The sequence below is a fragment of the Lissotriton vulgaris genome, chromosome 2_1 (genome assembly GCF_964263255.1).
Source record: "Lissotriton vulgaris chromosome 2_1, aLisVul1.2, whole genome shotgun sequence".
NCBI lineage: Eukaryota > Metazoa > Chordata > Amphibia > Caudata > Salamandridae > Lissotriton > Lissotriton vulgaris.
Window position 1 is genome coordinate 834798581 of NC_141687.1, and position 15357 is coordinate 834813937.

General features: G+C 41.5%; 1 protein-coding gene across 1 annotated transcript in view; it reads right to left on the reverse strand.

Moving 5' to 3' along the window:
* The window catches only part of LOC147731248 (uncharacterized), a 269780-nt gene that overhangs the window by 83619 nt on the left and 170804 nt on the right, over positions 1 to 15357 (reverse strand). Inside the window, exon 4 of the mRNA XM_086956252.1 lies at positions 882 to 971. Coding sequence (XP_086812378.1) covers positions 882 to 971 — 90 coding nt within the window. The remainder of the gene's footprint in view (positions 1 to 881; positions 972 to 15357) is intronic.

Sequence of the window (15357 nt, forward strand, 5' to 3'; positions counted from 1 at the left end):
TACCAATAGCGTAACATCTTGCAAAGGCGAGACCTATTGCATTACAGTAGCGGCCCGTGGAGGGAGTGCTGCGGGACGGGTGTGGAGCAGGGTGGGGGGTAGTAAACTACGGAATAGGGCCCAACGGAGGTAGGTAAACAAATAAATAAATAAAACAAATTTTGTTGCGCGTGCTGCATTGCCAAATCCTCCAGAAGGCTAAATTTTTCCTATCTTCACAAGCTTCCTTGAAATCTTTCCAGGCTACTTTTGTTAGGAGACTCTTCCTGTCCTTTTGTGCTGGTGCATATTTCCTTCTGGCCACTATAACAGCCAGCGAATTCCTTAGCTTTTGTCTGAGGGCCCAGTTTAATTCTTTATAAGCCTTCGTACAGAACTTGTCAAACCATTTAGGACCTTCCTCATTGAATTTGAGTTTAGGTCTAAAATGAGCTTTCTGTACATCACTACAAATATTGGCGTACGCGTTCACAATTACCTGATCAGAGGAGTTGAGATTTAAACACACCTCAAAATAGTGAATGCACACCTTTATCAATTTCCTCAAGAAATCTTCTGGGGTTATTTTGCCCGAACAAACGTTTCTACCCTGTTCCTTTAGGGAATTTATATAAATATTTAAAGTCTTCCCCCCTAAGCTACTCCAACCAAATTTAGCCATTAGAGGGTTAAAGTCATTAGTGTCAGTGGAGATCCCTCTCCCCCTCAGGTATCAGGCAGAAATATACGAAGACACTTTGTGTCAAAGGTACCCTTATACCCCTAAAGTGAAGACTAAACTAAAGTAAGTGACAAGCCGATGTCCGACTGGCCTGAGACAGAGTGTGGTGCTGTGGAATGATTAGACCAGTTTCTCTTTGGAAGAAAAAATACTGTCTCACCTGGTGAAAACCTAGGTAGTCCTGGATGGTGGGCGACACATAGAAGATGTACCCATCAGCTGTCACTGCAATGATGAAGCCATCAAGAGCCTGCAAGAAAGAGTGAAAAAAAGATCAGTGTCGGCAACAAGGCCATTAAGTACACATACCTGAGATGGTCTGTTGATGCATACAGGCAATGAATGGCAATAGCGAAAATGCACTAGCAGACTGAGCAGTAAAGTTCTAACTGATTCACATAACTCTGTCAGAAAGTGCTCCGTTAGCATCATTGTAGTAGCAAAATGTAAGCACCAGTCCAATCACATGCAGTTATCAAGAAGGCCATGACCGCAACAGTAGCTATTCTTTGCTAGTCTGTACAAATCTACTAAGGTCCAAAGAAATGTGCCGGACAGAGCAGAGCTCACTTGACAACAATTCCTGTTGAAAATAAAAGAAATCTTTTGTGAACTTAAGGCCGCACGTCTAAGTATTTTGTACTAACACTCTGTAGACGAGAAACACAAGTACCACAGCATGCCAGAGGAAAGAAGAGAGTCTGCCTGCTCATCGAACTCAAGACCTGACCCATGATTATTTTGGTCACCACCAGGGTTGCTGTCCCAAACATTTCTCCATTCCGCCCCAACAAGTTGAAATCTGTGTGGGAGATTGTGTGACATCTGGCCCTGTGACATCAGAAAAGAACTTGCCCCTGGTCCCAGAGATGCAAGCATGATTCGTGTTGATGACCCTGCAGACTGTCATGACTGTGAATTATTGCTGACCGAATCCTCTTTCAAGCTGATCCACAAGGGTATCCAACCTACCTATGTTGAGATGACCAACTGCTCTTTTCCTCCACATGTCATCAGACTTCATCCTGAATTTGTACCTTCAGAATATATACATTAAGTCTACATGCTGTGTAATACTGGCCTATAATAACATTGTGGGATTCCGGTGACATATAAACCATGAGGCAAACCTTCAATAAAAAGAGAAACCTCGTTTTTCAAAGAATATACACATTGACTATGAATTATTTTATTTCACTTAATGTTGAATTAATTTGTAGGACATTTTTCTTCTCAAAATAAATAGAAAAGTAAAATTGAATGGTTAGCAAAATGTCTTCTTTCACTGCTAGTCAAATCAAAAAACATTTCACAATGACTGTGCTGCTCTCAGAGCATTAATCTGTACCCTTGCCCACCAATCCTTAAAGCAAGCATCTACTAATGACCCCTCACTGGTGTGTGAAAATAAACTTTGTTAACAGAACCCTGTCAGCAAAAAGTAAGACTGTCCCACATTACACTTTATTTACTTTCTCTATAAATGTTTTGTTCAATCTACTGGCAATGTAATTCAAAAGAAAAGCAAATTTTAGAATCCATGTTTTTGATTTCCTAACAATGTGCTTTGAATGTAAAAATTGACATATATTAATACATGTTGCATAAAAGACATTTTAAATATTTGCACGTCATCCCGCAAACAAAACACACATTTCTCAAAACACTGACAGTCATATCTGCAGACTCAGGCAAATAATGAATACTAAACACATGATGTTCATATGCTACAAATATTTTTTTAAAGTACTGAAATTATTTAATAAATCATGATATATAAAAAACACGAGTAACATGTATTATGATCCTATATTGACATCTTAGAGTTGGAAATACATTTATAAATCAAGATGCCTCATGATTTATAAATGTACAGAACCTGTTGATGGCAATATAGACCCAAATTACACAGTTTTTTGTTATCTCTCTCGATCTCGCTCTCTTGTCCCCCTGAGCCTCGGTCTTGGCTGAGACTGAAACGCGTAGGGGTTGCTGGCATGCTGTAAATAAATCTTGCAACTAGGACACATCAGAGAAGATTGGAATTATTCTTTGGATCTGTGAGTGCGGGAAAATACCTACGGGCAATAGGATTGAATATATATATTTTTTATATATATTTATTTTTTTTAGACCAAAAGGAAATACTCGCACTCTAGGAGATTAGGTGTAAATACGCAATGAGGGCCTCGATTCCTTCGCCGCACATTACTCGCCGATCATGAGCGCGCTGAAGGTGGAATCGTTTGGTGAGAAAAAAAAATATATATCTATATTACCTACTGGCGGTCGCCAGTAGGTAGTTATAGTTAGGATTATTTTGTATAGGGAATTCGCAACATTCTATTGGGAATAACTTTTGTGCCGGTTGAGGAATCTGCCTGAAATTGTCCTCAAATTTGCCTCGCGGCGCTCCGCTCCTTCCCTGAAAGTTTGGGGGGGATTCGTCAAGCGAGGGCCGAGATAAAAGGGGGGGGGTTCCAAAACGTGTTTTCCCCATGTTAATTTCCATAGGGCGGTCGAACTCACTTTTAGCCCGAACGGCTGAATGGATTTCCACCAAACTTGGCAAAATTGTAGGGACTGGTAGCCCGATGTGCCTTTGCTATGTCTCAAGGTATGTGCTCCAGTGGATTTTGAGTAATTTAGGTTCCAAAAAATATATATCTATAAGCGCGCCCCGGTATGCGCACCGTAGCGCGCACCAGCGCGCTACGCGAGTTCACGCGCGGAAAGCTGATTGGCTCTCGCGTGTCTGTCAACATTCCAAACAGTCCGGAGCGGCCGCCATCTTGTATCTCAGGAGGATTGAGACACAAGAGGTGGCAAAAACAAAGGGGGAAATTACCAAAAGGGGGCAGGGTAGACCCCCCCTGACCCCCTAGGTTTGATGTGGGGGCCATAAAAGGGCCCAGCGGGGCAAAAACATTTATTTTTTTCGATTTGCGCGTGGGGAGCGCCCGGTACGTGCACCGGGGAGCGTACCATGGGGAAAAAAGAATGACAGAGTTTTTTTAAAAATGAAGCCTTTTTTTTCATAAATTGGAGGTAGTTCTAAAAAGAACTGTTTTTTTTTTCTTTTTGTTGTTTTATATTTTTCAAATAAAATTTTTGGGAACATTTTGTACTTTTTTTGGCTTTTATGAACTATTTTATAGTTTTTTTTGTAATTTTTTGGGGAGAAACAAAAAACAGGGAATTGTAAACAGCTCAAATGGAGCAAAAAAAAATCAGGAAAAAAATTACGTTTTTTTTTTCTGCCGATATAATTATCTCCCTCACGGTTGATTAGGTTTATACTTTTTTTGCCATATGTAATTGTAGTCCCACAATAGATACAAACAATTTTAAAACATCCAAACTTGGTTTGGATGTTTGGGACCATCTCCCTTGTCTCTGGACCCGATGGAGTGGGTTCTTTGCTTGTTTAGGTCCCGGAAGAAGATAGGGGAAGGTTTCTGGACAGTTCTCTCACCTCTGCCGCAGAATAGTTGTTAGGATGCTTGCGTTGCATGTGGCAAATCATGGTGTGATTACCAAAAGAATATTTTTTTGTAGGGTTCCCCCTGGAAAGTTCACAGCCACAGATCAGACAGGTCACTTTTGCGCATTGACTTTCTTCTGGCCTCTTGGGAATTCAAAAAACTCCCACACAATGTGCTCTCTCGGTTTGTAAGGGGGATTGTCTTCAGGAAGGAATGTCCTCTCCTCCTCCTCCTCCTCCTCCTCCTCTTCTTCACCACCAATGTGGTGTTGTGGTGGTCCTTGTGGTGGTGGTGGTGGTGGTGGTGCAGATGCTCCTGCTGCTGCTGCCCCTGTAGCCATTTCTCAATGAATGAAAACAGGTCTTCCTCACTCAAAGAACAAAGTGAGAATGAGGAAAAAAGGTGGGGCTTTCATAATTAGGAGAAAAAAACTGTCCTGAACCAATGAAAAGTGTTATTTTCAGGTCACATGACCAGGGCTTTCATCATTTGGAAACCAAAACTGTCCTGAACCAATAAAAAGTGTTATTTTTAGGTCACATGACCCGACGCGCTTACGCTACGTGCCCCGGGGCGCGCCCAGGGGCGTGTCGCATAAGCGCGTCGGATGGTTACGTAGCGCAATCGTATGCGCTCAAGTGCTTCCGGGTGCGCTTACGACGTGCGTATCACGCGGACGCTGCTACGCGATACGTCACGATGATGTTTTCGTTCGCGGCAAAAGCGCTAACGGGACGCTCACCTGTACGCGCCCTGGGGCGCGCAGCAAGACTGCACTTACCGGTGCGCTCACCGGGACGCACACCGGGAGCGCTCCAGGGTAAAAAAATAAAAATAAAATAAACCAAGAACAATATACATAAAAAAATAGTATTACATAAATATACAATATATGATTCATTATAAAAAATATTACATTTCATACCTATAGAAATTCGCTATTAAAAAAACCTTTGAAATTCACTGAAAAAAACATAGGTTTGAGGCCCTATATATAGTTAGGAATTAGCATTTAAAAAACCAATGAAATTCACTGAAAAAACCATAGGTTTCACACCAGTTATAGTTAGGAATTAGCATTTAAAAAAACCTATGAAATTCACTGAAAAAAACAGAGGTTTCACACCAGTTATAGTTAGGAATTAGCATTTAAAAAACCTATTAAATTCCCTGAAAAAACCATAGGTTTCACACCAGTTATAGTTAGCTGGAAATTTAACTGACATAAAACCATTGAAATTCCCACGTTATAGTTAGTTGGACTCACTATAACTTGCGCGCCAGCAATGCACTGCTGATGAAGTCACATATTACAGCACTCATGACATAGTCAGTGACATCACTCATAACATCACTGATGACATCTCAAATGACATCACTGATGACATCATCCTTGTGGAAGAGTGGCAGACCTTTTCTCACCCTAATGTAATCTTTATTACATACATTCAAAAATAGAAAATACCATTTTCAATACAATAGACATACCAATGCCACTTACAACAATTCCAAGATCTATACACACATCCACTCATTCATCAACAGACATATACAGTCACTCATACTTGTACTCACTCACCCCGCGATTTCCTCCCCCCCCCAATTATTTTTTTTTTTGCCTTGGGGGTCCCTGTGGGACCCCCTGAGCAGGCCTAGGGGGTCAGGGTGCTTCTACCCTGCCCCCTTTTTGAGTTCTACACGTTTGTTTTTCTGCTTTCCTGTGCCTCAGTCTACCGAGGCACAAGATGGCAGCCAACATTGTCTGTTTTAGAGTGTTGACAGACAGTGGCAGCCAATCAGCATGAAGCTCGCGCACGGCAAGGTGCGGGCACGGTGCACGCTTATAGATATATAATTGATTTCAACTTTAATTTTCTCAGCAACTACTGGAGGGATTTACACCATTTAAACAGAAGCGTGATCTGCGTACCAGACCCTACCATTTTCCCAAATTTGGTGTAATTCCGTTCAGCGGTTCGGGCTGTAGCCGTGTCTAAACGTCCTATGGAAATTAACATGGGGAAAACACGTTTTGGGACCCCCCCCCCTTTTTTCTCAGGTCCCGCTTGACGAATCTTCTCGAGACTCCCAGGGAAGGAGCGGAGCGTAGCGGGCCATCTTCTTTGAGAAATTCGCGGAGATTCATCAACCGGCGCCAAAGTTATTCCCAATAGAATGTTGCGGATTTCCTATGGAAACTAGCTCCTAACTATAACTACCTGCTGGCGACCGCCAGTAGATAATATATATATCCAACAGAAAGTTTGCCTGCAGAGAGGGAACCGCGCACAGGTGAATCAATCCTGCCTTCATTTATTGAGGAAACAGCAAACTTCGCAAGACAGCACTTTGCCAAATGTAAGCCCTGCCCAACGCTTTTCGTGTATTCAGACACTTCATCGGGGGCTCCTCACTCGAAACAGAAGCACGAAAATTCTATTGTCGGCACCACTTAATCACTGTTCCTCCGCCTCTTGGGATTGGTACATGTAGTGCGTCCGTATTCCTCCAGTGAGTTATTCGTGCTTCATACTTCATAATATATCCATATTCACCCCAGTGGGTTGCCTCAGTCACTATTACTGCTGAAAATGCCGAATAACATCCCTCAATGGCATCTCCTGTGCCTGGCACTGATTGGGTTAGTACTTGCCTACATATCTGAGAGAGTGTAGAAGTACACCTTTATCAGTGCCATGAGACGCTTAAGTAAATGTGCTGGTATATACGGTCTGCTGTAATACCTCTATGGCTGTGTAAATGTGTATGTAAATGTCTGTGGAAATACTTCAGTACCAGTGTTAGGCAATACAGAGCTATGTAGTTGTGACTCTGGTACAGTGTTGCTCCCTTGCCTTTACAAACGATTGATGGACCCACACAAACTGTAGCAGGCATAGCAGAGCTAAGTCCCCGTTCTCCCTTCAGGCCTCTGCAGCTCTCCTTCAATGAGCCCCAGAAATATCCCCTTACATTTCAGTTCTGTCAGCGACGCAGATTTTCCATCACCAAAAAAATACTTTGTTAGGCCTCCTGCTTTCAATTCTGAAACAGGGATTAATCTGTGTTGTACTGGTCCTTCACCAACCATCAACCCTGGCCCAAAATGCTGCACGCAGCTCTGATGTCACAGGATGATCTAATGTCAACATACTGTTAACCGGATATAAAGGAGAGCTTGCATATGCATCTTCGATGTTGCAGAATGCTGCTACACTCTGATATCCCAAAATGCTGTCATACACCGGTGCTGTGCCACAGAGCAAGCAATACACTGCATTGGTGCCAAAGAATGCTGCTATACACAACACAAATGTTACAGACTGCTATAAAAACGGATCCAATGGCAAAGTATGCTCAAAAACAGAACAATCAATATCATGTGTCTGTGTGCTACGATGCCACAAAAACCACATAACATGCAGTTTGGTTCCTCTTCCAACATGCATCCAAATCGAAGGCTAACAGTGGAAAGCGTAATCTGAGGATTGAGTCTGCAGTGTGGTGCACTCTGGGGTTTGGACTTCTCTCGTGGTAAGTAATTCGAAATATGGCTATATCGACACCCACAGTACAAAACTTTGGGAAAAACAAGAAACCACACTGACTCTAACCACCTATGCACAGTATGCCCATTTCTAATAGAACCATGCTACCAAATGATGTTATGAACAACACTACTTTCACAGAATGCTTTCATGCACAGCTCTACTCTCACAACATGATGCTAATGCAGATCAACAGGAGAACCATAGCTCATTAAGGGCACATTGCATTTTGGTCAGACATCGGAAGTCCAATTACAATACATACCACAAACAGTTGCTAGAATTAGAAAATACCACTCATATTCTTCTTTATAGTATTAAAAACACATATATCCATTGACATAAGTAAACAATCTCTTCAAACAATTGATATCATTTTCAATGTTTTGGTTGCTGTAGCTGAATTATAAGTGTAGTGCAAGTGACATAATTAAAAAATCTTAAAATGTGAATATATATATATATATATATATGCGCATAACCTCGCGCACAGAACACCGCCCGATAGCGGAATCACGAGGCGTGGACCACTCATATGAAAAGTGCTATTTTATTCCAGGTTGCAAGTCACGACACGTTTCGTCCGTCTCCGCGGCCTTGATCACATGACTGTGCTACATCACAAGCCCCGTTTTTAAAGTGCCAGTGTTTTCCATATTACAATAGACATAGAAAAGGTATATAGCTGTATCAATACATCCGTATTACAATAGCGGCAACAAGAATGATTGTTTACGCTTAAATTACATCTTATTATCTGCATAAATGCATATAAATGTAAACATTTCATTTTGGCAAATAACAGTGTATTTTGAATACATCATGTTATTTCAAAAATATTGTCCGCATAAATGCCACTAAAATTCCCTTTCCTTTTCTAAATATCATACTAATGTTGTTACTTATACGTGCTCACCAAAACGTAAAAAGAAAAAATTGTTCCTAAAAAAAGAATTTTGTTAAAAAACCACAAGTGTGCCCTAAATAATATATAACTATGTATTAAATTATAAAAGAAGATTTTGTCTCTGAGCTCTTTATTTCAATGTATAACTACTCCTATTGGCTATGTGCTCACTTTGTACACTAATCATTATTAGGCACAAATGTGTATATTCATACAAAAGTAGCCACCATTGGATTTTCTAATCACGAAAAAGCCTTATATTTAAGCAAAAAGTGCTATCGTGCTACCATACTGTAAGTCTAAAGTGACTAGTGCATATAGTGTAACATTTTAAAGTGACAAATGCCAATGGTCCTCATACATAGTCGGTGTTCTGGTTCCAAAGAGGGGGATGCCTATTCATCGGGACATTAATTTGATATGTTCTAGATCATAAAATGAGATAATATAGGAGACATATTGTTAAACATTGCATAAAATCCTTCTTTAAAACACATACACAAATAGAAAATTCATTCAAGGTGACAAATCTAAAACAAATTGCTAAAAAAGACTCATGGATAAAAACTACCCATAATATCTTAAAAACAATCCTGCATAGACATGTCCCATATAGGGTTTGTGCAAAATATGCAATATATACAGAGGAGACAGCCAGTGAATAACAAGCTAATCCTACATCCTTTGAATAATCCTATATTTGGTATAGCGTTGAACACAGTGCTATGATAGGGCTATGCATGGCAATCATATAAATGTGTGGAGGCCCTCTGTTGCATTCAAGCCTTTTGGCCATTTTGAGTCAAACTCTAAAATGTACCTAGTTTCTGTTTGTCTGAGGCAAGTTTCCCTATCCCCTTCTCTTCTTGTTAGTGGAATAGATTCAATTGCATAATATCTTAGGCATTTCGGGTTACTTTTGTGAACTGCCTCAAAATGCCTAGCAACAGGGTAAGTCTGGTCTTTGTTGGTGATTGCACTTAAATGCTGCAAAATACGCTTGTGTACCTGCAGTTTGGTGCTGCCTACATATTTTAGGTTGCATTCACATTCCAGGACATAGACACAGTATTCTGTTTTACAGGTTAGATGTTGCTTTATCTGTCTAGTGGTCCTGGAGAATGCTGTCACATAGCCTTTGGTATTGACACCAAACTGACAGGCTTTGCAGGTTAGACATCTGTAGAATCCCTTTCTAATTAAAAACCAGTTATCTTTTTTGAAACTTTCCTGGCTGTTTTTTGCTAGTATAGCACCCATGCTTCTAGCTCTACGGAAGGAAATTGAGGGATTGGAGGGCATTGTGTCGCCGATCACTGGATCATCCTGGACAAAATGCCAGTTATGTCTCATAATTGTCCTCAGATCCTTTTCTTCCTTAAAGTATGTTAATATTAAGCGGACCTGATCTGGTTTTTTATCTTTGGTCACTTTAGATTGATACTCTAAGAGCTCCTCTATGGGTTTTAATTGGGACTTCCTCATTGCAGTTTCTACCAATTTTTGGCTATACCCTCTCTCCACAAATCTGACCAGGCTCTCCAATTGTTTTTCCCTCGCATCGGCAGGGTCACTACATATACGCCGGATGCGTAGCATCTCCCCATAGGGTATGCTTTTTATAAGGTGTGAGGGATGTGCACTGGTCGCATGGAGTAGAGTGTTGCCTGCGGTTGGCTTTCTAAAAAGGGTAGTCATTAGGATGTTATTGTTTAAAACAACCTGTACGTCTAAAAATGTCACCGAATGTTTACTTGTGTTAGATGTAAAACTTAGATTAAGATCATTCAAGTTTATCTCTTCTATGAACTCCAGAACACTTTCTTCTGTACCTTTCCAGACAATAAATAAATCGTCAATAAAACGCAGCCATGATATTATATTGGAAGCCCATTGCTGTTCAAATTTCCGCTTGAGGACCAGTTCCTCCCACCAGCCCATAAATAAACAGGCATAGCTGGGGGAAAAACTGGCCCCCATAGCTACACCTTGTATTTGCTGGAAAAATTGACCATTGAACAGAAACTAATTGTTCTCCAGACAGAATGACAACATCTCTAAAAGCATTTTGGTGTGATGTGCAAATTCCATAGACCTTGTACTCAAAAAGTATTCACAAGTCCGTAGGCCATCCCTATGCTTAATACATGTATATAGGGAGTTCACATCCAAAGTTACTAGTATCATTACAGGACTCCATTCTATTTCTTTGATTTTTCTAATGAAGTCACTGGTATCTTTGATGTAAGAATCCACATTTTTCATATGTGCCTGTAAAAAATAGTCAATGTACCTGGAAAGGTTTTCCAAGGGTCCATCACATGCCGCAATAATTGGTCTTCCGGGCGGTGCTGTTAGACTTTTATGGACTTTTGGAATAAAGTAAATATAGGGTACCTGGGGGTGTTCTTTTTTAATAAATTTAAATTCATCCCCACTTAAAAGACCTAGTCCTTTCCACGCCAGCAATTTCTTGAATAATACATCCAAGGTCGCTTTATATTTTAACGGTGTAGATTTTCGGTAGCATCTTCCTTTTGTAATCTGATCATCAATTGACTGAATTTTCTGTCTTGATTGGCATATTTTTTCTTGGTTTTGTTACACGTGTGGGCCCATTTTTTAACTTGTGCCACTACATGCTCGCTGAACTTGTCCAAGCCATCATGTGCCGCTAAGGGAATAAATTTCGATTTTGGTTTGAATGGAGTGGTGGGCTTTTTTTGACCATTCATTGATGACCCTTCTTGTGTTCACGTTTCACCTTCATTTGCTAGTTGATACATGTCACAGTACACATTGATATCTGAGACCACTAGCTCCGGATGTGCAATCTCTGAATTGGAGTCCTGTGTATTAGCCAAGGCCGCTTTCTGTGAAAACATTTTCCTTAGTTTTAACTTGCGAATGAATTGGTAAATATCCTCCCTAGTTCTAGTATAGTTTAAGCTTGACTCTGGGCAAAATATATATATATATATAAGTCTCCTTACTCCGGTAAACGCTGCCGCCTACCAGAACACCGGGTGTGTCGTCTTAATCAAGACCTCCGTAGTCAGGTCTTCACAAATTCTGCTCTCTCCTGTAGCAAAGCAACACGAGTTGACAACACTTTGTGCTGGCCAAAATCATTTATTTAAGTCTGCTCTTCGGACGCGTTTCGCCTGTCCAGCAGGCTTGTTCACCAAAGTTTTACATATCTCAAGTGGCCATTTTAACCGCTGTGCACATACCACCCTCACGTGACATGACTACAAAATAAATGAGCAGGAAAACAGACTCGTCGTTTTTTCAACTTTCCCATACGTAAGCAAAGTTCATTTTATCAATACATTCCGGGCTTGTCGAAAAGAGTAGAGAAAATGAGAGGTTTCCTGTCTTGCAAAACGGAATTTGCTGTCTACGTTCTTCAGTGCCCTTGTGGCCTGAAGTACGTGGGCAGCACAATACATCCAGCACACATCAGGGTGCTACAGCACTTGAGAGCTATCCGGAATGGCGATAAGGCTTACCTAGTGGCGTGAAACTTTGAATTGTTCCATAATAAAGATGTGGCAGGGCTTACTTACTTTGTAATCGATTGCATACCACCTAGCATTCGTGGTGGGGACCGAGAGAAGAACTTAAGATGCCTAAAATCATGTTATATCTTGGAATTAAACACTCAAGCTCCCACTGGTCTTAATATAGAAGAAGACCTTAGTACACACCTTACGGGGTTTAAATCTGCATCAGTATCAAGTAACATAAATGTATTGCGAAGAAGAGTTGTAATAAGGCAATGCCTCAATTTCAGTTTTAAATGTCTTTTGTATTTGTTTAATTTGCACTTCACAAGCACTTTGTTTTGTTTTGGTTTTAACAAGGGATGTTGCATTCTATATCAATATATATATTATGCCCACTAGGGCTATATGGTATTTTGGAATGTTCAGGGAACTCTGTATAATCAAATTGAAATGTGATTGATTAGTTCACATAGCTCAATTGTCAGGATAGAGACAATTGAGGTAAACACAACTCTGTTTATGAAACTCTGTTCCATGAGGAATGCAACACCGAATAGCTGACTTAAATTAATGATTTTGGCCAGCACAAAGTGTCGTCAACTTGTGTTGCTTTACTACAGGAGAGAGCAGAATATATATATATATATATATATATATATATCTCTACCTTATGGCTCCCTCCTTTCCCAGGTAGGCGCTGCTGTGTGTGGTCGCGTCACTCCCGCAGTTGAGCCCAACTGCTTACTTATCCAACAATTTTCTCCCCCTCAAGGAAAGAAAGACGGAGTCGCACTTCAAAACAAAGCCCAGCACCACGCTGCAAGTTGATTTCTTCAAGTGATTTATTAATCCATGGGGTCAAAAGCAAATAAACCATTATAACCATTATTATTTGCTTTTGACCCCATGGATTAATAAATCACTTGAAGAAATCAACTTGCAGCGTGGTGCTGGGCTTTGTTTTGAAGTGCGACTCCGTCTTTCTTTCCTTGAGGGGGAGAAAATTGTTGGATATATATATATATATGTCGAAAACCCCTCCAACAAAGAAAGGCAGAGGCCACAGTGGGGAAGCAAGGCGGAGATTCTTTATTCCACTTAACATGGCAGCGGGCGTATGCATTTCGGCCGTGTGGCCTCTTCAGCGCCCAGAGTGAAACAGGAAAGGGAGGTATATTTGCAAGGTGTGTCTTGTCCCAACAGAAATAGTGCAAAGATCGCTCCGCCTCCAATAGTGATTGATATCACCTGTATAGGGTCCTGAAGTGTCGAATTTACTGCAAGTCCCAGAATGCAGCTGTAAGTCAGGATCAGGCGGCCAAGTGGTTGCGCAAACTTGAGGGTACTGTAAAACCTTCTACTGATGTCCTGCGCTGCCTTCAGGAATATGTGATCTCCTCGAGTCCCCTGACTGCACAACCATCTCTTCCAGGAATCTTTTCAGCGGGGATAAGTATGTCAGTGCATCTCACCCAGCGCGGAATACAGTGATTCCGACACCGCTTCTTTTTCCACCTGAAGTCGAGTGGTGGCGCTGGGTCTTTTCAATAACTTGAAAAATAAAGTACTGCTGCCGAAACACCATCGCCAGTATAGACCCAACCATCTTGTGTGCAGGGACCTCTGTGGAACGCCGCTGGCTGGCGTTGTAAAAATGTCGAAAACCCCTCCAACAAAGAAAGGCAGAGGCCACAGTGGGGAAGCAAGGCGGAGATTCTTTATTCCACTTAACATGGCAGCGGGCGTATGCATTTCGGCCGTGTGGCCTCTTCAGCGCCCAGAGTGAAACAGGAAAGGGAGGTATATTTGCAAGGTGTGTCTTGTCCCAACAGAAATAGTGCAAAGTTCGCTCCGCCTCCAATAGTGATTGATATCACCTGTATAGGGTCCTGAAGTGTCGAATTTACTGCAAGTCCCAGAATGCAGCTGTAAGTCAGGATCAGGCGGCCAAGTGGTTGCGCAAACTTGAGGGTACTGTAAAACCTTCTACTGATGTCCTGCGCTGCCTTCAGGAATATGTGATCTCCTCGAGTCCCCTGACTGCACAACCATCTCTTCCAGGAATCTTTTCAGCGGGGATAAGTATGTCAGTGCATCTCACCCAGCGCGGAATACAGTGATTCCGACACCGCTTCTTTTTCCACCTGAAGTCGAGTGGTGGCGCTGGGTCTTTTCAATAACTTGAAAAATAAAGTACTGCTGCCGAAACACCATCGCCAGTATAGACCCAACCATCTTGTGTGCAGGGACCTCTGTGGAACGCCGCTGGCTGGCGTTGTAAAAATGTCGAAAACCCCTCCAACAGAGAAAGGCAGAGGCCACAGTGGGGAAGCAAGGCGGAGATTCTTTATTCCACTTAACATGGCAGCGGGCGTATGCATTTCGGCCGTGTGGCCTCTTCAGCGCCCAGAGTGAAACAGGAAAGGGAGGTATATTTGCAAGGTGTGTCTTGTCCCAACAGAAATAGTGCAATATATATATATATCCTCTCAAACTTGCTTGGAAACAGCCGCCGCAACACCTGATCAGCTGGTGCGTCATTCGGTGAACCTCCAAGCTCGGTCCGCTAACATAAACCACAACGCTCCTCTTGGACAGAAGAACACGGCGCAGTGTCTTGACAAATACAGCCAGAGTTTATTCAGTAGGCTATGTCGACATAGCCTGCTGAATAAACTCAGGCTGTATTTGAAAAACCTATTAAATTCACTGAAAAAACCATAGGTTTGACACCAGTTATAGTTAGCTGGAAATTTTACTGACATAAAACCATTGAAATTCCCACGTTATAGTTAGTTGGACTCACTATAACTTGCGCGCCTGCAATGCACTGCTGATGACGTCACATATTACATCACTCATGACATGGTCAGTGACATCACTCATGACATCACTGATGACACCATCCTTGTGACAGAGTGACAGACCTCCTTTCAGTGTAATGTAATCCTTGAAACACATATTCAAAAATAGAAACTAAAATTTTCAAAAAAATGGAGATACCCATACCAGTTACAACAACCAATTCAGTAATTCCACCATCTATATACACATCCACTCATTCACCAACAGTTCTATATAGTCACTCATTCATATACTCACTCATCATATGTAGTGATACACCTATACATCCTGTTACACACCGACAGTCATCCAAAAGTTACTCACACACATACTAACACATGCA